Source organism: Lissotriton vulgaris, chromosome 3_1 (genome assembly GCF_964263255.1).
Source record: "Lissotriton vulgaris chromosome 3_1, aLisVul1.2, whole genome shotgun sequence".
NCBI lineage: Eukaryota > Metazoa > Chordata > Amphibia > Caudata > Salamandridae > Lissotriton > Lissotriton vulgaris.
In genome coordinates this window covers 710,184,870-710,210,453 of record NC_141689.1, presented here as the reverse complement: position 1 = coordinate 710,210,453, position 25,584 = coordinate 710,184,870, and the positions used below count along the sequence as shown (strand labels likewise).

General features: G+C 47.4%; 1 protein-coding gene across 1 annotated transcript in view; it reads right to left on the bottom strand.

The window, feature by feature from the left end:
* WDR36 (WD repeat domain 36) overlaps positions 1 to 25,584 on the bottom strand; it is a 443,575-nt gene that overhangs the window by 124,428 nt on the left and 293,563 nt on the right. The window contains exons 17-18 of the mRNA XM_086963545.1: positions 23,314 to 23,393; positions 22,843 to 22,950 (exon numbers count right to left, since the gene is read on the bottom strand). Of these exons, the coding sequence (XP_086819671.1) occupies positions 22,843 to 22,950; positions 23,314 to 23,393 (188 nt within the window). The remainder of the gene's footprint in view (positions 1 to 22,842; positions 22,951 to 23,313; positions 23,394 to 25,584) is intronic.

Genomic DNA, 25,584 nt, shown 5'->3' with positions numbered 1-25,584 from the left:
TGCGTCGAGACGTTCACCCTGCTTATCCAATTTGGCGGATATATTGTCCACTCTTTGGGTGAGTGAGTCTAATTTCCCGTAAATAGCCTGGAGGCGTTGCTGTATAGCTTGGAGGGCAGTTTCCATGGCTTTGCTTGTTGTTTGCTCTATATCTAATTCAGCGTCCGAATGTGCAGCGGCGCCTTTAGGGTTGCGCTTAGTGTCGAAGGAAAGTTTAGGTTGCTGTTTATCTGGTTTACCCATTATATCAGTAGGGTAGAGAGGGTATTTGGGGAGAGGAAGTAGCCTTACTGCAAGAGCGGGCGCCCTCGAAGCAGGGGAACCGGGTTCGAGTCTTGGCAACGACGGCTCTACATCCTGTGATTCTGGGCAAATCACTTAATCTCCCAATGCCTAACAAAAATGAATGTGTCCTTCTGTAATGAAACTGGTGGTATGTAAAGCGCTCTGTTACCCGATGTCTCGGGTCTAGTTTGCGCTATATAAAACTCTAAAAAAAAAAAAAAAAAAAAACCTTCTTTATCACCCAACAGGCAACACCCCCACATTCGGGGAACACTTCTCCGACCTGATTGTCCATTGCGCACTCGGAGATGCTAACAAACTAATCCTTGGTGACCTTAACCTAAGCTGGATCGACACGAACAACCTGCTATTTCAAACTCTAAACAATCTTCTCTGCGACAATAATCAATCCCAACACTGCTCAGAGGACACTCACAATAAAAGAGCAACCTTGGATGCCATCATCGATCGATGCGAACAACCTGCTAATTCAAACTCTGAACAATCTTCTCTGCGACAATAATCTATCCCAACACTGCTCAGAGGAACCTCACAATAAAAGAGCAACCTTGGATGCCATCATCGCTCATCGAGACATAATTATGATCGACTACATACTCCCCGTTGACTGGTCGGATCACCACATTATCTTATTCCACATCAACCAAAGAGTGCTATCTCTGCCACCTGTACAAGACCCACCCAAATGGTCTGGAAATCTCACCCAGATTCCCCTTGGCATCCTGTAACAAAGGTTATGTTTGCTCCTCTGCAGCGGCAATGACCACCTCTCCACAACTGATCTCACCTCGCTCTATAACTCTAATATGGTGGTCTTGCTTGATCAACTAGCACCCCTGAAATCAAAAAAAGCTGAGCTATTCCATCCAGATCATGGTTCGACTCCAATAACAACCTGAAAGGAGAAAATTAAGAGCCACAGAAAAACACTGGAGGAACAATCCTACTACTATCCACCGCAAACAACTCCGAACAGTCCGGAAGAAGTACAACAGTCACATCAAGAACGAAAATCCATGTTTTTCCGCTGCGCATTGGATAGCGCAAAAACAGACCCAAGGAGCATTTTAACATCATCAGACAACAAACCTCCAAACCTGTTACGTCCTCAGTGCAGGCATCCAAATAACTTCTTCAATGACAAGATCTCCAAGATCGAGCTCTCACTGGACATCAATAGCGCCCCCTGACCAATAGCAGCCCGTCAGGGGCGTATGATAGCGTTCCCTTACCCCACACCAAACCCAGACTACTCTTTCATCCCATTCAGGAAGCTGAGATAGTCAAACTGATCTCCACCTCCAAGCCCATATCTCACGTCCTAGACCCTATACCCGCGCAAGTGACCAAAAAGCTGAAACTCTCCTTAGCCTCACTTTGGTTCAAGAATATAAACAGCTCCCCAAAAAGCGGGGTCGTTAAAGACTGCCTCAAAGTGAGACAAGTCACCCCACTGCTGAAAAAACCCGACCTGGATTATAAAGGATTTGAATAACTTTAGAACCGTCTCTAGCCTTCGGCTTCTATCCAAAATCCTTGAAAGATGTGTACTTCAACAACTAACTCAACACATGGACAGTATCAACTTCTTTGACTCCCATCTGTCTGGCTTCAGGAAAGGCTGCAGCACTTCATCCGCGATCCTCAACATCATCGATGATATCCACAAATAACTTGACTCAGACCAATGCTGAGTCCTCATTCTCCTAGACCTATCAGCAGCATTCGACACGGTAGATCAGAAACTTCTCATTAAGGTTCTCCAAGAAAGGGCCGGACATGATAAGGTGGTCCTCCAATGGTTCTCCTCCTACCTACACAACCGCACCCAGAGAATCAAAATCAAAAACTTTGAGTCAGACCTTCACCCAGTAAGTAGGGGAGTTCCTCAAGGGTCAGTGCTCTCCCCCAACTTTTCAACATTTACATGGAACCCCTCACCACCCTACTCAAAAAAAGCTAACATTCCCTTCCACCTACATGCTGACGATACTCAGATTTACTTGGAAACCTCCTCCGTCAAAGACATTCAAAGACTCAATAAGCATCACTGGCTGTCAAGTAACCACTTAAAACTGAATCCTGACAAAACCAAATTACTCCTCCTATCGAACAAAGAAGAGAACCCCCAAATGGTCGAATGGCTAAATGCTAATGATGCGCTCAATGGGAACCTCACCCTGGCCGACTCTGTTCAATCACTAGGCATCATGCTAGACACGAAACTCGACAGACCAAACACATTAAGAACTCAGCTAAGAGCCCCTTCTTCAACCTGAAGCTAATGAACAAAATAAAACCTTTCATCCCGCCCAAAGATCTCAAACAAGCCACCCAATCATTGGTGCTTTCAAGATTAGACTATGGGAATGCAGTCCTCTCAGGAATGGCTAAATCACATCTTGCTCCTCTTAAAACAACTCCCAACGTAGCAGCCAGAATGGTCACCGGAATCAAGAAATTTGATCACATTTCACCTGCACTCAGAACTCAAATGGCTCCTAGTCGAAATGGAGCGAACTTCAGAACAGCCTGCCTCACTCACAAAGCCCTGCACACCGGCAAACCCGAATATCTGGCTGCCAAACTCAAAAAAGCCCGTCAGACCAGGAACCTCAGAAGCTCTAACACCCTACTACTTACCCCGCTGAAATCACGAAAACAAAAAACTGAGGCCAGGACCTTTGCCGGAAACGTGCCAAAAATCTGGAACTCTATTCCCCCTCACATCAGAACTATTCCCTCTTTTATTAAATTCAAAAGTCAGCTCAAAGTCCTGTTCCTCGACCAATCCTAGTGAATCGATAGGAGCAGCCAGAGCGCTGAAGTAGATACCTCAAATCCTCTTCGACGCTGCGCCAGCAAGGCTCCAAACTTGAACTCTCTGTCATTGACATTTATTATTATTTTTATTACGGGATTTTCCGCATTACTGTATTATGTTATGATCTGCTTTGTAACTGATGTAAAGCGCTCCGATACCCTTTGGTCAGGTCAGCATTATATTAAACTTCTCAAATAAAAAAAAAATAAACTAACCCGTGGCCAAAGAGTGCCTGGTTTTGTTTTTAATGCAGTTTTAGGGAAAGAACATAGGCCCTCGGTACCTGTTTGGCAGGAACCCAGGGCACACTCATTCCAAGTACATCAGCAGTTTAGCAAAAAGTGGGGGCAACCATGTGAAAAGAGGGCACTTTTTTATAACCACCATATGGAAAACTGTGGTACTTTGAACAAACAGCACCTAATGTAGCCAATAAAAGCAGTTGCCATGAATATTGCTTAATTTTTCCCTTTCATAATTTACTGTTTTCCACAACATAGCATTGTCACCTTTTACTGCAAAAAAAGCTCAGGTATACTTTCCAATGAAAACCTCAATGTCAAAACACAGCATACTACCATAATAAATCAGGCGTCATCACGAAGGAAAAGATGATTGGTTAAGTCTATAGTAAAGGAGATCTTGCTAATGTGGATCCAAGAAAAGCAATATTTATAAATCAACATCAACATACTAAGCAATACTGAGAATCAAAGCAGGGAAAATAGGTGTGAATGTGTGTAAACAACCACACAGTCCGCCTAGAGGTCAGTCCTTATGCTTGCCACACAAACTGTCTCTGCTAATGAATGCCCAGTTTTTTTATTAAGCTCAGTTTTTAAAATCCAGAGCATTGCTCTGAAAACATCTGTGACTGTCCACAAAATTGGGGAATGTTACTGCCAACCTATCGAATTACTTTAATGACATACCTCATCATCCATTAGTAGTGTTAATACTACTAAGCAAGAACACCATTTGTAATTTAGCAGAAGGTAGCTGCTCACTGAAGTAAGCAGTATTAATTATTACAGTGGGACTAAAGAAAAAGTGAATAACCATTCTGAGATGGTGCCCTTCACCTGGTCTTACCACCACATTTTATGGTAGGGTACTATACATTGCTTTCTCTCACTGGTGTACCGCCCTCTGAAAGGGAAATGCAAAGATGAAGAGGGCAGATTCAATATCCATATCTGATTTTGGGTACTGCAGCTTACCGATCCTACAAAGACTTACCCGTGGAATTCTAACAATAAAAAAACTCTCTAACCTACCAGCCAACAACAGATGTCAATGCACTCAAACACATTAACAATTCCACTCTGCATACACACATGGACATTTAAAACAGAATCTTTCAAACCCAAACCCCTACAGCTCTCCAAGAATAAGCACGTTACGTACCAAGAAAAGAGATGCACTAAAGACCCTAATGATTTAATTTGACTCAAAAGAATCTGCTCTGCACCTAGTCTCCTCATCACCTGAGCCACAATCTGGTTTGTCATCAATGCAGTGGCCCGTAGAAACTAGGAACTCAAGCCAGTCAAACTGTTGTGTATCTATGCATTATTTTGTACTGTGCAAACAGTTTATATTAGGCCGCTGACTGCTGATTGCATACAGCCAAACATCAGTGTAATGCATATGTTTTAATTTACTATGAAAGTGTACTTTTATCTGGTATGTTGATTTGGATAGCGCACTAATCACCCATGAGGATATCCAGGCACTTGGGCAGGTGTCTAGATGTGTGGTCCCCGAGGAGCTTATATGAAGAGCCAGGTCTTCATCTTCTTGCTGCGCTCAAGTAGTGAGGAGTAGGCTCTGACATGCTGAGGGAGGTCGTTTCATGTCTTGAGTGTGATGTAGGAGAATCAGTGGCCTCCAGTTCTGCTTCTGCGGATGTGGGGAATGTGTGCGAGTAAGAGTTAGACAGAGCATAAGTGTCTGGTGGGTTGGTGCAAGTTAATACAGCTGTTCAAGCATTCTGGTCCTGTGTATTGTGCATGACGGGTTGGAATTAACTGCGCTTTTGAACGAGGAAACCATGAAGCTTCCTGTGGAGCAGTGTGATGTGGGTGCGGCGAGAGAGATTAAGTAGGAGTCTTGCAGCAATGTTCAGGATGGCCTGGAGAATGTGTAGGAGCTGTTTGGAGATTCAGGCACAGATAGTGTTGACGTAGTCCAGCCTGCTGATGACTAGTGCTTGTGTGATGGTCTGTCTGGTGTTCTGAGGCAATCATTTGAAGATATTTACAGCATGAGTAGGATGTGGAAGCAGCTGGTTCCCACTGCGCTGACTTGAGCCGTCGAACAAGTTACTTACCTTCGGTAACGATATATCTGTAAGAAACAGTAGTTAGTATTAGATTCCTTACATTAGAATATCTCCAGGCGTCAGACTGGATCCGCAAATTTTTGCGTTGCAGTACCCTTGCGCGCCGGTAGGTGTCGTCTGCGGCTCTGCATCCGTCGTCGTGGGCGCCGTGATGACGTCGTCGGAGTACTTAGACGCTGCCTCCGCGCGCTGACGTCAGTTCTTAGAGACAGCTTTTCCGCGCCAAAAACGCAGAGCCATGTCAAAAACCAACACTGGTGCCATTGTAACTAGGGCCCTGAAAGGGGATGTCCTTAACCCTAGATATCGGTTCGGAGACCGGGGAGGATGGGTGGGGCGGTAAGGAATCTAATACTAACTACTGTTTCTTACAGATATATCGTTACCGAAGGTAAGTAACTTGTTCATCTGAAAAGAAACAGGTTAGTATTAGATTCCTTACCTAAGAATAGATACCCCAGCAATACCAACTCCGGTGGTGGGTCTGCAAACCAATAATCACACCAGAAAGTCCTGGAGGACAGAACGGCCAAAGAAGCCATCCCTCCGGACTTGGCTGTCCAGGCAGTAGTGTCTTGCAAACGTGTGCAACAGTGCCCACGTAGCCGCCTGACAGATGTCCTGCAAGGGGACACCCCGGCCCAGGGCAGTGGTAGCTGCCGTGGCCCGAGTGGAATGGGCCCGCAGCCCAACAGGAGGCTCCTTCCTTGCCAAAGAGTAACAAGCCTTGATATACAAGACGACCCACCGAGAAATGGTCCCCTTGTGTACCGCCCGTCCCTTCTTAGCGCCCACGTAACCAACAAAAAGTTGGTCATCCACCCGGAACTGGCGTGTGCGATCCAAATAGAATGAGAGCGCACGTTTTGGGTCCAGACGGTGGAGCCGCTCTTCCTCCTTTGAGGGAAGCGGAGGCGGAAAGATGGTGGGCAAGGTGATAGACTGCCCGATGTGGAAGGCCATGACAACCTTGGGCAGGAAAGAGGGCCTAGTCCGCAACACAACCTTGTCCGGATGGACAGAAAGGAAAGGAGGTTTAGAGGAAAGAGCCTGGAGCTCACTCACTCTCCTGGCAGAGGTGATGGCAACCAGGAAAGCAGTCTTCAGAGTAAGAATGCGGATAGGACAGTTGTGAAGTGGCTCAAAGGGAGCGCACATCAGATAAGTTCAAGTCCCACTGAGGCATCACGAAGGGAACAGGTGGAAACTTGTGAGTGATGCCTTTCAGAAAACGAGTTACAATGGTGGACTTGAACAAAGATGGTTGATCAGGCAGCCTCAGAAAGGCCGAAAGGGCAGAAAGGTAGTGCCCAGAACCGAGCCCTGCTGGGCAAGAGAAAGAAGGAAGAGAAGAACCTCAGAAAGAGGGGCAGAGAGAGAATCCACAGCCTTTGCTGTGCACCATGCCACAAATCTGTTCCACCTGCAGGCGTATACAGACTTAGTGAAGGGACGCCTGGCTGCCAGAATGATATTACAGACTTCAGGAGGCAAGTCAAATGGCCTCAACTGTCGCGGCTCAATCTGCAAGCATGGAGGTGGAGACTGGACAGGTTTGGGTGAAGGACCGTCCCATGTTGCTGCGACAGAAGGTCCTCCTGAAGAGGCAGACGAACCGGTGGATCGACTGACACATTGAGTAGCTTGGGATACCAGTACCTTCGTGCCCAGTCCGGAGCCACAAGGATGACTTGGGCCCAGTCGCGTTTGATCTTCTTCAGCACTCTGGGCAGAAGTGGTATAGGCGGAAAAGCGTACAACAGACTCCTTGGAAATTCCAACGCGCAGAACTGATGACATTGCGCGTTCTCTTCGGTGGCGAATAGATCTAACCAAGGCTCTCCCCACAGCAGAAAGAGACCTTGTGCCACGTCAGAGTTCAGACGCCATTCGTGATCAATCATGCACCGGCGGCTGAGTTCGTCCGCCCTGGCATTCAGAGAACCTGCCAGGTGTTGAACCACCAGGGTCAAGGCCCTGACTTTCCAGCCACTGCCAGAGGCGTAGAGCCTCCTGGCAGAAGGTCCACGACCCCACCCCGCCCTGTTTGTTGCAGTACCACATGGCGGTGGTGTTGTCCATGAACACATGCACTACACTCCCCCGGACAGAGGGGAGGAATGCCTTCAGTGCTAGACGAATCGCCCGCAGCTCCAAAAGGTTGATATGGAGCCGGGACTCCGCCGGAGACCAGAGGCCTCTGATCTCCGCCTCTCCCATGTGGCCTCCCCAGCCCTGGGGGACGCGTCCGTCACAACTACGTGCTCCGGTTGGGGAAGAGAGAGGGATCTGCCGCTGACCAAATCGCGGTCCGTGAGCCACCACTGCAGCTGTCTCGCAGTGCCCTCCGAGATCAGGACATGGTCGGACAGGTTGCCCTGATGCTGGGCCCACTGAAACTTCAGGTCCCACTGCAGGGCCCGCATCCGCCAATGGGTGTGACACACCAGAAGGATGCAGGAGGCCATCAGACCCAGAAGCCGCAGCGTCAACCTGACCGAGACTCGGGATAAAGGCTGAAAGATCGGAATCAGAGCCTGTATATCCCGAACCCGCTGTTCAAAGAGGAGGGGGGTTGGGGGTGGGGGGGAAATCGGGGAACCCGAAACTGCGCCAAGTCGAGAACCGCCCCGATGAAGAGGAGCTTCTGGGAGGGGCACAGGTGTGACTTCGGCACATTGATGGAGAACCCCATCTGGTGAAGGAGGTCTGCCGTCGTCTGGAGGTGGCTGACGACTGTCTGGGGCGAGCCCGCCTTCAACAACAAGTCGTCGAGGTAGGGGAAGACTGAAACCCCTAACCTGCGCAGATGAGCTCGACCACCGCCATCACTTTCGTGAACACCCGTGGGGCGCTGGTAAGGCCGAAGGGGAGCACGGTAAACTGAAAGTGCTCGTGGCCTACCGTGAACCGCAGGTAGTGCCGGTTGCCGGCAGGACGGGGATGTGGAAATAAGCGTCCTGCAAGTCCAACGCTACCATCCAGTCTCCTGGGTCCGGGGCAGCTAAGACCTGAGCCAGAGTCAGCATTTTGAACTTCTCCTTCCGGAGGAAGCCGTTGACGTTCCGTAGGTCCAAGATAGGGCTTAGGCCCCCTTTGCCCTTCTTGGGCACCAGAAAGTAGTCGGAGTAGAAACCACACCCTACTTCTGGCCCAGGAACGCGCTCGATGGCCCCCTTGGCCAAGAGGGCCGTAACTTTCTCCTGCAGAAGCCGCATATGATCCCCCAATACGCGGTGGTATTGCTTGAGGGGTCGTCTCGAAGGGGAGGGAGTAGCCACTTCGGACGATTTGCAGCACCCACCTGTCCGATGTGACAGTGCACCAGTGGGAGTGGTGATGGCGAACCCTGCCCCTCACTGGCGTCACATGGGCCTGATAGCACGGACTAGGAGGGTTTTGAGGCGGATGCTGCGGGGCAAGGTGTGGACTGGCCTCGCCGCGGTCCCCGACTGCCTCCACTGCGGTTTCCACGGCCGCCACCGCGTTGGATGTTAGTCTGCGGTGCGTGGCTGGCAGCACGTGTGGGGGCGCCCCTTCCTTGGCCACGAAAGGAGTGAAAGGCACCCGTTTGCTGGCGCGGGGCCGAGAGGCCCAAGGACCTGCCTTGTAGCTAAAGAGGCGACGGTCATCAAACAGCATGTCCATGAGGGTATTCTGGACATCCGTTGAAAAGTTGGCAGACCTCAACCAGGCGTGTCGATGAATCGCCACCGTCGTTGCCATCGCTCTGCCCTGTGAGTCGGTGGTATCCAGCCCACACCAGATGGAGAAACGTGCCGCATCTCGACCCTCCGCAAGAACTTGGGCGAGTTTAGCCTGGACCTCCGCAGGGCATTGTGGCAGCATGTTCGCGACCGTGTCCCACATGGAGTGGGTGTAACGGCCCAAGAGGCATGCAGTGTTGGAAGACCGCAGTACCAAACTAAGGGAGGAGAATATCTTCTTTGCATAATTGTCATACCTCTTGGATTCCCGATCAGGCGGAGCGGACGGGAATGCAGTCTGGGAATTAGAGGCCTGGATGACCAGGCTCTCAGGGGTGGGGTGGGAGGACAGGAAACAAGGGTCGCCCGGGCGGTGGCGTCTGGCCACGTTCCTATCTACAGGCTGGCCTGTAGCGGGCCTGGACCAAGTGCCCAAAAGAAAGCCAGTCAAGGCCTCATTAAACGGCAGCAGAGGCTCAGTTGAGCTTGACTGCGGTTTAAGGAACTCATTGAGGAAGTTAGTCCTCACGGCCGCGACGGGGAGCTCAAGGCCCAAGGCCTTGGCTGCCCGTGTCAACACCCCACTGAAGGTTGCCCCTTCCCCCGAAGCCACGGTAGGAGGTGAGACAAAACCAGTGTTTGGCGAGGTGTCCAGACCACTGGCATCCCCAAGTCCACCTGTCCAGTCGTCCTGGGACTGACACTCACGTGTCAGAGGGTCCTCAGACCCCTCCCAATACTCATCATCACCCATCTCCTGATAATCAGGGTTGTTAACCCTTTTGATACTCATGACGAGCTCAACGATACCTCCCTCGACGCCGGAACCGGGTCGAGGGAGGTATTGGGGACGGCGTCGCCCGAGGACGGCGCCGGTGAGGTCGTCAGGTCGACCGGCGACGATCCAGATGCGGATCCAGTGGGGCCCTGCAGTGCCGGGCCCGAAGGAGCCGGTAGAATCTGGGCCGAAGCACCCGCCGGCGTCGGGGCCGAAGCACCCGACCCGCTAGGGCCCCCAGACGGGTCCGCTGGCCCCGAAGGCGCCGTGGCACTTCACTTGCTGCCCAGGGACCGGAGGGTATGGGGCAGGTCGCCATGCCCGCGACTCCGATGGAGCCACGTGGGCGGTGTCACCCGAACCCCAGGCCGCATCGCGCGAGCGTCAGGGGGGAGTCGGAAGAGCGATGACGTCTCTTTGACTTCTTGTGCTTACCTGACGACTTCGATCCTGAGGAGTGATGTTGACTCCCGGAGCTATGATGGCTCCGCCCCCGCAAATGGTCCCTCGACCTCCGTCCAGACCGGGACCTCTCACGGCGCGGGCCGACTGCCGGAGCTCGAGCCGCTTGCGGGACCGCTCCCGCCTAGCTTTCGAGGTTAAGGCCCGACAGTCGGAGCTGGTCTTGTCATGATCGATGCCGAGACAGTGGAGGCACCGTTGGTGAGGGTCGGTGACCGACATCAGTCGGTCGCAGTCCCCAAAAGGCTTAAAACCTGGCATCCCTATCGGCACGGATCGGAGTCGAAGACTCGAAAAATGATCAAAAAGATCTCAAAAAAGTTTAGTCAAAAAGTGACTAAGGTACCACTTTTTCCGGATCTGCACTGCTGGCGCGGAAAAAAGAAGAACTGACGTCAGCACGCGGAGGCGGCATCTAAGTACTCCGACGACATCATCACGGCGGCCACGACGGATGCGGAGCCGCAGACGGCGCCTACCGATGCGCAAGGGTACTGCTACGCAAAAATTTCTGGATCCAGTCTGACGCCTGGGGATATTCTAAGGTAAGGAATCTAATACTAACCTGTTTCTTTCAGATATGATGAGTTGGGGGTGAAACTGGCTTGATAGTGAACACGCCTCCTGACTAGCTAATTTTCCCCCTTGTCCTCGTGACAAATGGGTCTGGGACAGGGGATGGCATCTCTCCTGTGGCATTTCTCCTGTCTGGAGGAAGCCTGGGTCACATATCAAAGGCAGTAGAAGCCTTTGAAGCCTTCTGTGGCTTGATATGCTGATTATTAGCAATCCTGCTTGGTGGAAGTGACAACATCTCTGGCTGGAGCAGGTATTTTTTCTGCCCTCAGAGAGTGCGGGCGCTCACCTGCGCAGAGTCAGAAATTAGTCTGTAGAAATCTTAATTGGAAGATAAAATGGTGCTTACAAAGAGGCGGCACGGATGGACAGTTATAAACTCATATAGGACATCAAAGCCACAAGCCTACTTGTCTGCCCATTTCAGTACTTATTTAAAGATGTGCTTTTTAAAGTTCAGGAGGGGTGTGCACGACTCCAAGGACTTATCTCCCTCATGGATGCCAGTTTTTAAATCAGAAGCTTGTCGATTATGTGGATTCAGAAAAGAAACCCTGATCCATTTGTTATGTGCTTGTCCAGCCATGCTAAGCCAAAGGAGACAGTACCTAAAGGCGATTTTCATCAAATTGAACATTCGATCTAGTAGACAAGCAGTGATAAGCTGGCTGGAGGGTTCATCATGCATCCTGGCTTGTAGAGGAGTCAAATATATGAATCTTGTCAATAGTTACCTATTGCAAGCCGTCACGGACTAAATATAATCTCGTGAAATTCTCCTCACACCCTTAATTGGGGGTACATACTCGTTATTTCTCTTATGTAACTGGATTTTAATACTGTATGGTATAATTTCTTTTTTTCGCTCACACAATAACAAATTTAGCTGTGTGTATATTATTTATATTTTTGCTACGGGGGGTTTTGTAACGATTTTAAATAATCATGCATTAAACTTAAAACTGAACTGAAACTAGTCTGTGGTGGCAGGCTGGTCTACACCAGTCAGCCAATACTAGAGGTTGGTAGGTTTTCAGGGGAAACCTCTAAGGTACCCTTTGGATGCATATATTAATAAATCCAACACTGTGGGTTTACTAATATGAAATGTTTGGTACCAAACACCTTTGGCTTCAGTGAAGCCATCATGTAAGCTGGGGAACTCGTAATACCAGTGCCCAGTACTCAAGGTCCTGTTTACTGGCAATGTCACAGAATCCACTTAGGCATCACAGGGGCATATCTACTCACGCAGATATGTCCTCAAGTGTAATATAATGTACAGTGCCTTAAGGTTGTAAGGGGGGGGACTTACATATATTGAACACAGGAGGTGTGCCATGTTGTGTCTTCACTTTTTTCTGTACCATGTCAAGCAGCAGAGTGTGGTAAGGAGTTCCTTAGGGTGGCACAATACTTGCTGTAGCCCTTAGGAACCCTCTTTAGCACCCCCTAGGCACAAGGGGCAGTATTTACTAGAGACTTACATGGGTGCTCATGGTATTGCCAATTTGGGGAGCATTTGTACAGTTTTAGGGAAAGAGATCTGACACTAGGGAGCTGGGTAGCAGGAACCCAGTGCACATCTGTCACAATTGCATACAGGCAAAAAGTGTGGGCGACCATGTAAAAAAGGGGCACTTTCCTACATACAGCATGTAGCATCCACGGCTACCGGCGCTGAAAGCACCATTGCATGTGGACAGCCCAAGGAAGGTAAAACCGAACAGCTGATGCTTTCTAGGAACTTGTCTTCTACTCACCTTAAGTACAGAAGAACAGTTCTGTAAGTTGTTTGGAAGTGACACTATGCAGGTAATGTTTCTCCCCTAGGATAACATTATCACGTTAAAGGCTCATGTGTCTAATCTGACCGCTGTCATTTTCTACCATTCTCTACTGTAAAATTTGATAACGTCGGAAGTACTTACCCAATTACAAAGTTCTTGATGTCTAAAATGCTATAAAAATATGTTCTTTTTCTAAATTGGTCTTAAGTTTTTTCTTGAGTATATATCTAATTTATTGGCCCTGTGTGTACAACATATGCTTAACACAACCCTCTGATGAGCATAAACTGCTCGCCCATACTTCCCCCAAAAGATAGCATTTGGTATTATATTTAAACGTTGTAAGCCAGTAAGATCCAGGGATGCAGGAGATAGACTGACAACCTTCAGTAATCAACAATGCAATCTTCTTATATGGCATTAATAATCAGTCTGATTACCTTACTAGACCCCACCATACAGCCTACCATAAAGCACTAATCCACATACTGAAAATACATGTGGGTTTCTCAGACAGAGTCCTGAAATCGTTCACTTCCTTCCACAATATCCCAAAAACTATGTGTCACCTACGGAGTACCTATGGGCTCTATACTGCACACTTTAATGTTTATCATCTATATTGATCTCTTTGGAGCTTTAATCACAGCAACAAGATTCATCAATGTGCAGAAAAAACGCTTACTAAAAAATCTCTATTGCTCAGGACATCCATCAATTCAAACCTGTCTCAAACTCATTCAGAACTGTATCTCCAGCACCTACGAAAAATTGAATTCCTACTGTTCACCAATACCAACAAACAGTTACAACTTAATACCGGATTCTCAACAATAAATATGGGCACATCACCCCATATAATACCACATGCAAAATTACTTGGATTGACCCTCAACAGCAGCTTTTCCTTCAAAGAACAAGTAGGCAAGAAAGCCGAGACAGCATAGTGCATACAATCTCAATTGAAGAAAGTAAAATCATACCTCAAGGAACCCAACTTCAGACCAACAATCCAAATCTTAGCTCTCTCATACCTGGATGGAGGCAATACCCTGCTTGTGGCCTCGCTGATTTCACACTTGCTCCAATTAAATGCATTCTATGCTACTTCCTGTTTCAACAAAGGGCCAAAAAGGTTTGACCAGATAACCACCAAAAACTGACTAAAACACTCTAGTCCCTCCCCCCTCCAAATCTGCATCATTTTGAAGACTGGCTGATTGGCTTACAAGAACACCAGAACATTCCAATGTAACGGGTCAAAAACCATAAGCTGTGACACTCCAATTCTGGAAACAGAAAGCTGCAACTGCAGTCTAGATATCTGGAATAACATTTCCTATCAACATCAAAACTGCTAAAGCATTCCACAACTCAGAAAGAAGATGAAGAGCCATCTCTTCAGAGAAAACTACAAGATGAAAACGAAAACTCTTCACCCCAGGCATTGGAAAAATATATATCTACTACCCTAGCCCAAATGAAGCACTCTGGTGCTCTCTAACTAGGTCTGGGTTACACAAATACATTAAATACATAAAAGGTTCCGAAACTTCTTTGTACGAAGACTTTTGGTAACCAGTGTATCTCTGGATCATGAACTTCCTCATGTTCTTTGTATGATTTTTATGCAAACATGCATTAACAGCCCCTATCAATGTCCACATATGCGTATCTTTCCCTAACATAGTTCTCACCTTAATCTAATATGCCAACCTGTTTTGTTCCTGTAAAATAGTAACTGGGATAACTGAGAAACCCATTTTAATCTTGTCACACGCATGGCTCATCTTTCAGCGCCTTAACTAATACGCATCCCCTGTATCAAGATCCCAATAAGACTTTTCTTATAAGCAGTAATGTTTTATTACTAAACCGCATTCTCCAAATTATGTTTAGTTTGTTCCATATGCTCTTGAAACATGAATAAACATAATTTCCTGTCAGCTGCCTCTAAAATTATAGAACACCATCTTGTTTAAGAGTTCTCTTCCATACTTGACAAGACAAATGTCCTAGACACTGCCCACAAGCAGACCTTCTCCCCAAACATAGCACTGGGTAGTCCTGGTTGGTACTCTAGATGAGCCATGGTACCATCCTTGGTACCAACCTTTGATAGGTTGATCACTTCACATTAGTAAACCGTCTGAAATTAGTAGGGCCAACTGGCATAGTTCTTAAATGGTGTTAGTGCTTTCTATCAAGCAAAACACAATTTGTGTCCATGGCCCCATTCAGGTACCCAGGTATGGGAAGTATCCTGACTTTCGGGGAGTAGCAGAGGGGTAATTTTCGCCATATTAACATCTATGTGCAGGCCATGGGTGAACTGATTTACAGTTCTAGCTCTACCGTTTGGTTAAATGCGGTGAACACAATTGTTGCTAAATTTCAGACTCCACTTCTTCAAGTAATACAAGTAATCTGCGTAATTGTTTGTCTGGCATCTAAATCTATTCGTCAGGCAACATTTGTAAACTGAAAAGCACCAAAACCGAAATCTGAATGCTCAGGAAAGATCCCTCAACCTTGGTCCTGTGGCCTCCCTCATTCAGTGACATGCCAACTCCAACTGGACAAGCCAAACATCAAAATGGTTACATATCTGTAGGAGTAGTTTTGAAGCTTGAACAATTTTCTAGATTCAGATGCTGTGCATTTATTCTGTCATCTAGTGATTGGGTCCGGAATTGTGTTTCTTCTTTCAGTTTTTGTGGGAGTTGTCAACCACCACCATTTGGTGGTATGCCCATTCCCCTGTGGCATCAGACGTCCAACCCGGAAGTCCCTGTGGGGAGTCACTATTTCCAGATTTTTTTTTCTCTTGTAATGTGTAGATTTAACTTCCTACATTATGTGTTGCCTCTTTCGCTGTTCGTACAGTTAGATTTGCCAGAAAGGCTAGGATTGCTCCTGTATTCCTTGTAGAGTGTGCCCTATGTTTTACACTAGCACTCACATAGGTTCTTGCAACATGTTTGAATGTTTACAACATCCATAGTGGAAAGTTCTCGCTGGATACTGGGGTTGATTTGCTTGCTGGTAACAAAGGGAAAAAACAAACAGTTTCTTTCCTGTCGGTGTTATTTTGCAGCTTGAAGATCTTTCTGGATTCACTATGCTGTGCGTTATTCCGCGGTCTAGTGGTTGGGTCCGGAATCATAGTCTTTTCTCTTTTTTTTTCCGTAGCCCAGGTGGGCGTAGACATCCCACCTTTTGGTGTCCTTCCGGTGACGTCGGCACGCTTCCTGCGGAAGCTTCCACCCGTGGGCGCCATCTTCGGATTCTTTTTTTCTCCTGTTTTTGTATCATTGTTATTCATCCTTTTCCTATCATTTCAGGTTCTTTCTTCTTTTTCCAGGAACCTCCTGATTTGTCTCTTTTAAAGAGTTTGACTGTATATTGTCTTTGTATATCCTTCTCCTCCTGTCTCATCTTTCTGGCGGAGGTGGGTGGGTTCGCTAGTGAATCCAGAAAGATCTTCAAGCACAAAACAACACCGACAGGTAAGAAACTATTCGTTTTGCAGCGTGAATCTTTCTGGATTCACTATGCTGTGCATAGACTTTGTAGCGGTTTGTTATGTTTGTGGCGGCTGGGTGAAAGATATGCGTTGGTTGTTGAATATATGTTGAAGCACTTTTTTCTCCTACTTGTGCTTCCTTGTTTATTTGTATATCCATGCAGTAGTGCTTATTGAACCTGTGAACTGAAGCCCATGTTGCTGCCAGGAATATGTCTTGTATGGGTGTGTTAGCCAGGATTGTTGCTCCCTTTTTTCTAGTAAAGTGGGCTTGTGCCCCTCCTAGTAGCTCCTGCCCTGCCTGCTTGTGGCGGAATTGTATAGTTTGTGCGATCCATCGTGCGATGATGCCCTTTGTTACTGGTCTTCCCATATAACTGCCCGCGAAGGACACAAAGAACTGCTTTGTTTTCCTGTGCTCTTTAGTGCTTTCAATGTAATGCATTACTGCCCTTCTAGCGTCCAGAGTATGCAGTGCCCTCTCTGCGCTTGTGGGTGGGTTCTGAAAGAAGCTTGGTATCTGTATTGTCTGGTTCATGTGAAACCTTGACACCATCTTTGGCATGAAGTGTGCGTTCGTTCTCATTACCACCCTGTCTGTGTGTTTTTAGATGAAGGGTTCTAGTAGTGTTAGCGCTTGCAGCTCGCTTACCCTGCGTTGCGAGGTGATTGCCACTAGAAAGGCTGTCTTGATTGTGAGCATTTGTAGTGAGGCTTTATGGATAGGTTCAAAAGGCGCCATCATAAGTTCTGTTAGGACTAAATTAAGGTTCCATGCAGGTGGGGGCATCCTCTTTGGTGGGGCGATCCTTTTAGCCCCTTCCATGAATCTCTTTACTACTTGGGATGTGAAGAAGCTCTTTCCCGTCTCTCCTCTTGTGTAGGCTACTATCGCTGCTAGGTGCACTCTCAGCGAGGTAGAGCTTAGTTTCGCTTTTAGCAGGTGTGTTAAATATTTTAGCACAGTCGATTCCTCGGTCATTTTCTTGTGTAGCTTTTTCCTCATGTACCATTGTGTGAATCTTTTCCATTTCGACACATAGCACCTCCGTGTGGTAGGCTTCCTTGCCTCCCGTAGCACCCGCAGTGTGCTCTCTGGGAGACTCAGAAGTGCAAACTCTACGTCTTCAGGAGCCATGCCGCCAGGCACTGGGTCTCTGGCTCTGGGTGAAGTTCCTCCCCGTTTTGCATGGTGAGCAGGTCTTTTCTTTTTGCGAACTTGTGAGGTGGTCCATGCGCCATCTCCACTATTTGTGAGAACCAGGACTGCCTGGCCCACTGTGGTGCCACCGGAATCAATGTCATGTTGCTGGTTATGCATTTGCTGAGTACCCTGTGTATCAGTGGTATCGGGGGAAAAGCATAGGCAAATGTTTTCAACCAGCTTATCCATAGGGCATTCCCCTGGGACCGTTCCCCTGGTTGCCTGGATGCGAAGTACCGGCATTTTGCATTCGGGTGTGTTGCAAATAGGTCTATTTTTGGTGTCCCCCACTTTTTGAATAGCTTTTGCGCATCCTGTGCTTTGAGTTCCCACTCGTGGGATGCTGATGTCTGTCTGCTGAGCCCGTCTGCTTCCACGCTGTCCTTTCTTGGTAGGTGTATAGCCAGGAGGTCTATTTCTAGTGGGATGGCCCATTTGCACATCTCCTGCGCTAGGTTGGATAGTGCAACTGATTGTGTTCCTCCCGGTTTGTTGATGTTGAACATTGTTGTCGTGTTGTTGGTTTGTATCAACACTCTCTGCTTGTACAGTTGTTTCTGGAAGGCTTTTAGGGTAAGAAACACGATCTTTAGTACTAGGTAGTTGATGTGCTTGATCGCATTTGTTGGAGTCCCCAGACCCCGTGCCTTGAGCTGGTTCATGTGTGCTCCCCATCCCCTCTGGGGTACGTCTGTGGGGATGGTCACTGTTGGGTTTGGTGGTGTTAAAGGCTTCCCCTTTGTTATGTTCTCCTTGTTCCACAACGCTATCTCTTTTTGCACTGCGTGCGTTACAACCACTAGATCGTCCCAACTCCCTGTAGCTTGTGGCCTTTGCTGTTGGAGCCATTCCTGGACTGGTATCCTGTGGAGTCGTATATTGGGGACTAGGTATATGCAGGACGCCATCATCCCCATGATCTTGCTCGCTGTCCTCACTGTCAGAGCTCGCCCTTTCTGGTATAGACGTGTCTCCTTCAGCAGGGCAAGTATTCTCTTGTCGCTGGGGAACACCTTGCTCTGTATGGTGTTGATCTGTGCTACTAGGAAGATCTTCACTTGTTCTGGTTCCCTGGAGGATTTCCCCCAGTGTAGTGAGAATCCTAGATCCGTCAGCGTCTGTGTGACCCGCTGTGCAGGTCTTTGGCATGGTTTGAAGGAACTTGCTTTTATTAGCCAGTTGTCGAGGTAGGGGTATACATGAATCCCTTCCCTCCTTAGGTGCGCTGCTACTGCTTCGAGGCATTTGGTGAAGACCCTTGGTGCGGATTTTAGTCCGAAGGCCAGGGCTGTGAACTGGTAGTGCGCTTCGTCTATGGCAAATCTCAGTAGATGTTTGTGCTGTCTGTTAATGAGAATGTGTAGGTAGGCATCTTTGAGGTCTATGGTGGACATAAAATCTCCGCCCCTTATCTGAGGGATGACTTCTTGTAGGGATGTCATTTTGAATTTTTGAGTTTTTATGTATTGGTTTAGGAACCGTAGATCCAGGATGGGTCTTAATGTTTCGTCCACTTTTGGCACGAGGAAGTAGGTGGAGTACACTCCCTTGTTTCTTTCTTTGAATGGTACTGTTTCCATCGCCTCCTTGTGGATAAGTTCTTGTGCTTCCTCCAGAAGTAGCACTAGTTCTTTTGCAGAGCGCGCCTTTCTTTTTGGTTTCCTGTTTGGAGCCCTCTTTTTCAGTTCTATGCAATATCCGAACTGTATGATGTTCAGTATCCATTTGTCTGTCGTTATTTTCTTCCACTCCTGGCAGAAGTGTTTTTTTAGTACATGCAGGCCTTTTTGCTTATTTTGTTGTGCCCCCCCCCCTTCAAGGTGTTTTGTGGGTGGGCACGTTTGCTGGAGCGGAGTCACTTTAAGGTGGGTTGCTGGCCCCCACTTCTTGTTTGTCATAGTCCATTCGCCCTCCCGCGAAAGGACTGGCCCCTAGGCTGGTATTGCCAGGTTTGCTCCTGCTGGCCCTGCTGTGCTTGGTTGGTGCCCTGGTAGTTCTGCTGGAATGTCTGATGTGATGTTCCTGGCTGGTTTCGCCCCTTCCGTTTGGTCTCCGTGTCGGGGAGCCCCTTCTCATTCCTCTGAATTGCAAGGCCCCCATGGACCTTGCAGTTTCATTTTCCTTTTTGAGTTGCGTCAGTTTCTCATCCACTGGCGCTCCCAACAGGGTTTCTCCATTGAAGTGGAGTGTTCAGAATGTTGTTCCGGACTTCCGGCTTGAAGCCTGAGATTCTCAGCCAGGCATGTCTTCTTTCTGTGACCCCGATCATCATGAGTCTGCTGGATGTGTCTGCCCCATCCAGGGCTGATTTTAGGCATGAGTTTGCTATGTTCTTGCATTCCTCCACTAGGTGTGTTGCTCTCTGTTGGTATTGCTCAGGGAGGTGTTAGAGTAACTGTCAGACCTCCTCCCAATGCTGGTATGTATGCCTGTTGAGTAGGGCATTAGAGTTGGCAATGCAACAGTGGACTGCTGCATTCCTCTCTATTTTCCTCCCAGTGAGGTCTATCCTCTTACTCTCCTTGTCTGGTGGTGGGCCCGAGTTTGTGGAAACGTTGGGCCTCTTTCTGGCTGTTGCTGCAATGATGGAGTCAGCTGTGATGGATCCCAGTATGTATGGTGGATCCTTAGAGGAGTGTTTGTACTTCTTCTCTGTCCTAGGTTTGACAGACCTGCAGATTGAGGGCTCCTTGAATACTTCCCTTCCCTGGTCCAGGACACCTGGGAGCATGGGGAGGAATTGAGTCCTAGTTTGTGTTGGGAGCAATGTCTCTAAGAGGAATCAGGTTTTTGGGTTTTCTTCCTCCAATTCACCCCATAAGCTGTTGCCACGTTTCTGATGACCATATTGTAGATGCCAATGTCATCTGGCGGCGAAGGCTTTGAAGGATACGTATCGACGGCCTCATCCGGGCTTTCGACGTCGAGGTCCTGCCAATCCTGGTCCTGCTCACCGAGGATGCCGAGCCCAAACTTGTTTGCCGGTCTTCATCGCCTTCTCCCTCGTAATAATACATGCCCTCTTCCTCTTGGTGTTCTTGGGGCTCCGGAGTTTTCGGCGGCTCTTTGGCGTAAAACTCCTCTTCGTCCTCGACGATGGTCGTCGGCTTCGACGAGATGGTGAACCTTTTCATCCATTCGTAGAACTCCTTTTTCCTTTGCAGGATGCTGTCCATTTCGGACTTGAGCCTTCTCTTCTTCCTCTCCATTTCGGCAGCCTGTTTGGCGCCGAGGGTTTCTTAAGATCTCTTCGATGTCGAAGTTCCCTTCGGATCTTTTTCCTTCGGCGTCGAGCGTTCCTTTTCGGGGACGTGCTTCGACGGCCTAGGTTTGTCTTGGGATTTCACCGACTGGGAGGCCTTTTCGTTGGATCCGCTGGGCTGTTTTTCCCTGGATGCAGCTGCGTCCGTCGAATGATTCAGTGCCAGTGCTCCTTTCGAGGACTTCGACTCTGTTGTTCAAGAGTCTGACTCTGATTTTCGAGAGTCTGTCGGGGTCTTATGGGTCGGGGTCTTATGGGTCGGTGTCTCTCTTACCTCCTTTGTTGATTTCGCATCGGTCTCTACGACCGTGTAGTCATCTGGTCCCTCAGCGATGTTGTCCTCTTCCCCACAGGAGAGGCCCAAGTCCCAGTGCGACGGAGGTTGACCTTGGCCTTGGATGTTGTAGTAGGCCCTCCTCTGTCTCTCTTACCCTGAGCATCTTCGGGGTAAAAACAGAGCAGGCGTTGCAATCTTTGCTCTTGTGGTCGACCGGTAGGCTGAGGTTGAAAACCGGATGCTGGTCCTTCTGCGCGTACTTGTGGTGGCAATTGCCACAGAATTTGAAAGGTGTTTTGTCCATTCCTGCGCTCAGGGGGCCCACTGTGTGCGCAATCTCCGTTGGAAGTCAAAGTTTTCGATGTTCTCCTTCCGCTTCGTCGTCCCGGTTCAGTGGTCTTGCTTGGTGAAGTATTCTCCAATCCTTTTTGTACTTTTCGTGTCTTTTTCCTCTTCTTTTCTCCCAAAAAATCTGGAACCTCACTGTGACGATCCAGACCAAACAGCGGAAAAAAGTGGAGAAGTGTGGCTCAATGGTTAGAGCGGCAGACCCTGATGCAGAGGTCGGCCCGGGACCAGGGTTCAATTCCCGCCTCGGTGGGTCTTGGGTCAATGTCCGCGGACTCGATAATTCTCGCCTCGGTGCCTAATCTAATCATGGGTACCACTCTGCAACTCTGGGCAATAGCTTGCTTAATCTCCACAACGGCCCTATCAGCGTCGGGGATGCCTGGCTTCACCTTGGAGGTGCCCAGGAGGGACCATCTCACAGGGAAAGCCAGGACGGGTTCCCCAGCGGTATACAGCGCCAGGACACTCCGAGATGGAGTAACAGTGCGCTTTACAAGTATACATTTACATTTTACATTTACAAAAAAGAATCTGAAGATGGCGCCCAAGGGTGGGAGCTTCCGCAGGAAGCGTACCAACGTCACCGGAAGGACACCTAAAGGTGGGACGTCGACGCCCACCTGGGCTACGAAAAAATAAAAAAGACAAAGGACTACGATTCCAAACCCAACCACTAGACCGCATGAGAATGCACAGCATAGTGAGTCCAGAAAGATTTACGAAGCAAAACTTCTTTCCTTCACTTGCTTAGTTTTATGGAGGTAGTACATGACCAATCTGTGGATGGTTAGCGTGTGCAAGGCTCTTTCAGTAGGTCTTTGGTTGTTGGAGGTGTGGGATAAAATAAAGACATTATTACGCTCAGCATGATTTTTTTCAGCACTCACTGGTACAATCTTTCAGTGATCCTGGCTTCCAGCAGAACTCCTCTAAATAACACGAGGTGGGCCTTCCGAATAAATTCTAATGGCCTGTCTGGACTTCCAAAATCAGTTGGGTGAGATACCGAAACAGGAGACCTCATATTGCTCTTTCTGACTCTGCGCCCCTTTCATCAACACTGGGAAATGCATCTAGGACACTGGAGAAGCCTTGCTGGTGTATCTGACTGGAAATTGTAAAAGGTGTGCAACCCAAGACAGCAGAGGCTTTGCTTGACAATTAAGTAAAATTGCAAGAACCAGCTGTTTGGGTTTATGAGGTACTAAATCTGCCATAGAGCCACCAGAATATGAAGTTAGGCAACAGATCTTACAAAATGTGTTAATGTGCCATTGACAACAGATTTACAAAAATGATCTTATACGTAAGAAAACAAGCCCTTGTTGCAACTAAACTTCTCTAAGAGACACAAACAGACAGACATGCACTGAAAAACACATGCGATCTGATTTAAAATGAGATGGATGTAAAAACTTAAAATAACTTAACTTACCATAGGTAAATTCCAAGATCATCAACGTGGGAGGAAGCTAAGAAATCTCCAGTAGGGGACATGGTGATAGAGACAGCCGCTGAGTCCAACAGAAAACAATCTATCAGGCTGAAAGTGAAATGACAAAAGTCGATTACGTTTCTGTAAAGGATTGGGTCTTTTTAGTTTGAAGTTTTAACTGTAACATGTAAGTTTGAAGTCAACAACGTTCTTGAGCAGAAAATTGTTTTTGCACATAATGAAAAAAAGGGGATGGCTTTTCAAACAACTGTCATTTGAAAAGATGTGTGCCTCAAAAAACATTAGTAATGAATATGAAGCGTAGCAGTTCTTACAACAATATCTACACTAAAAGCAATATTACAATAGTGTAAACCTTGCCATTTGGCTAAACATGGATGCATTTCATAAATATTTGTATGGGATTTCCAAGGAAACTGGTGTATTCTTCTATATTTTTCATTAACTCACCACCCTGATGGAAGATCCCACACTTTAATGCAGCAATCCATTGATGCAGTTATTAGCCATCGACCATCGGGACTGAAAGCCTGAGGAAGGAAAAAGGACCATATTTTACATTCAGATAATTGGGTCTGTGCAGTTCCTTAAAGAGTAAACAGTGCATGTACTTTTAATCAGTACTGTACTTTTAATCACTATGGAAACACATTCCTCGTTTTCCATTGAGTTGGTTCAACAGCATATCCTGATTGGCCTGTTGGGCAAAAAAACCATCACTTTCTACATGTGTGACAAGGATGATGCATCGACCCAGTATTTGAAGGTCTGACTGGGCGAAATTAGCGTTATATACAAGTAAACAAACATTAGTTTGCTGTGGTGTCTCATCTGTTCGACCGATTGTTTGTGCCTTAGTTCTACACCCGATGATGTGCCTGAAGTCTGCCTGTTGTCTGTCAGTTCCATCTCATGCCTTGAAATGGTACACACAATTGACGGATATTTGCTACTTACAGAATACATAATAGCTACATGTGTTTCATTTAATAACGTTAAAACCATCTGCATGGCAAACTGGTTGCATTTAATTTATTGCATATAGTCATTGTGAGAATATGAATTGACAGCTGCAAATCCTCAATCCAAATAGATGATTAAAACGTGAGAAGAAAGAACTAATGTAAAACAAGAAAATGAACAAAACCGATATAAAAAAAGCTTATTAGTCAAAGGTCTAAACGTATAAATTAACACTTTAAAAAATATATATTTTCCAACTATATAACAATACCAACACATCTGCTCAAGAATGAGCTCAAAAATGGGCAACAACAGGTCTTGAGTCATCTTTACCTAATCAGCATTAGCACAACTATGCCTAGTTGTGCCACACAGATACTCAAGAGGTGTCACCTCCCCATTCTGATTCCATTCTTATGTTAGCATCTTCCACTGTTTGTTTGGCTCAGGGCCTTAACCAGTAATAGTGAGCATTCAGGATTCTCTATCCGGCTGCCCCCTCCTATCTGGATAATTTCTTCCACCAGGGACAACTCCGTTATATCTCATCATGACGGGACCCCTGTTCAACCACCAATATATCACTAGGCGGCGCTTCACCAGTAATAAGCCCACGGAGACTAACCTGTGTTGCATTTTCCCTTGTTTGGGGTTAGGTATAAAGCCCAACAGGCAATGCCTTATAGACGATTCCAGATGAACATGAATCGCTGCCTGAGCCTCCGCACCAATACTCCCCAGCAACAGGAACCCAGAATGCCCAGGTCAAACGTAGGAAGGTGGCTTCCCCTCCCGCCACATTTAGGGCATGATGAGTATCTATTGGGTATATTCTGTGCAATCTGGTGGGTGCCAGGAATGTACAGTGATGGTAATTAAAGTGCGTCAGATGGAATCTAGCATTACTTGCCATGTCTTGCACAAGTTTGTTTCAGTGTATACATTTTTATTGGCATTTGGTACAAATTGTTACAGATCACAATTATCACTATATAAATATCCTGAAAGAATAAAAAACTAAAAGGAATATATTAAAACAACCCCCACCCTCACCCACCTTCTCCTCGGCTCTCCTTATACAGTTACTTCAAACGAATCTGGAGTTACATCCAATACTTGTGCACAAGTTGTCACCCATTTTGCATCTTTCAGAGGGGTCTGTAGTTATCTATCCCAAGCCAGCATTGCTTTGAGCAAGGTGGGTGGTCTAGCCACTTTCAATGCCTTATATATCCCTGAGACAAGGATCCTGCCCTGCTCATCCTCCAACACTAGACCCACTGTGAAGGAGATCTTTGGGACATTCAGAAAGTACATCAATATCTCTCTGGCTTATCATACTTCAGGAACTACCCAGTGCTAACCCCAAAAGTGTCTCAGGCCTTATCAAGGGTTAAAAACCAATCACCAACGTACAGGCCTCCCATTGTTAGGCAGCCTACTGCTCTCCATGCTGTTAATGACAGTGTTACGAATCTGATGAAATTGTTGCAGCAGCTTAATTTGCATGTCCCTACCGGTGGGTGATACATGCCCACCAATAAGCAACCTGGTAGAGTCCCCTCCACAACTATATCCCTTAGGTCTTTTTTCCCAGTTCCCATCTGTAGGAAGCTGGATTTTTTGTTGCAGTAATTATTCACCCCCACCCCACCCCCCCACCCACACAAATACTTTTTGCCTGGTATTTGGTGCAACTTTGACTGAAGTGTACTGGGTTCCTGCTAACAAGGTCCCCAGTGCCAGTGTTCTTTTCCC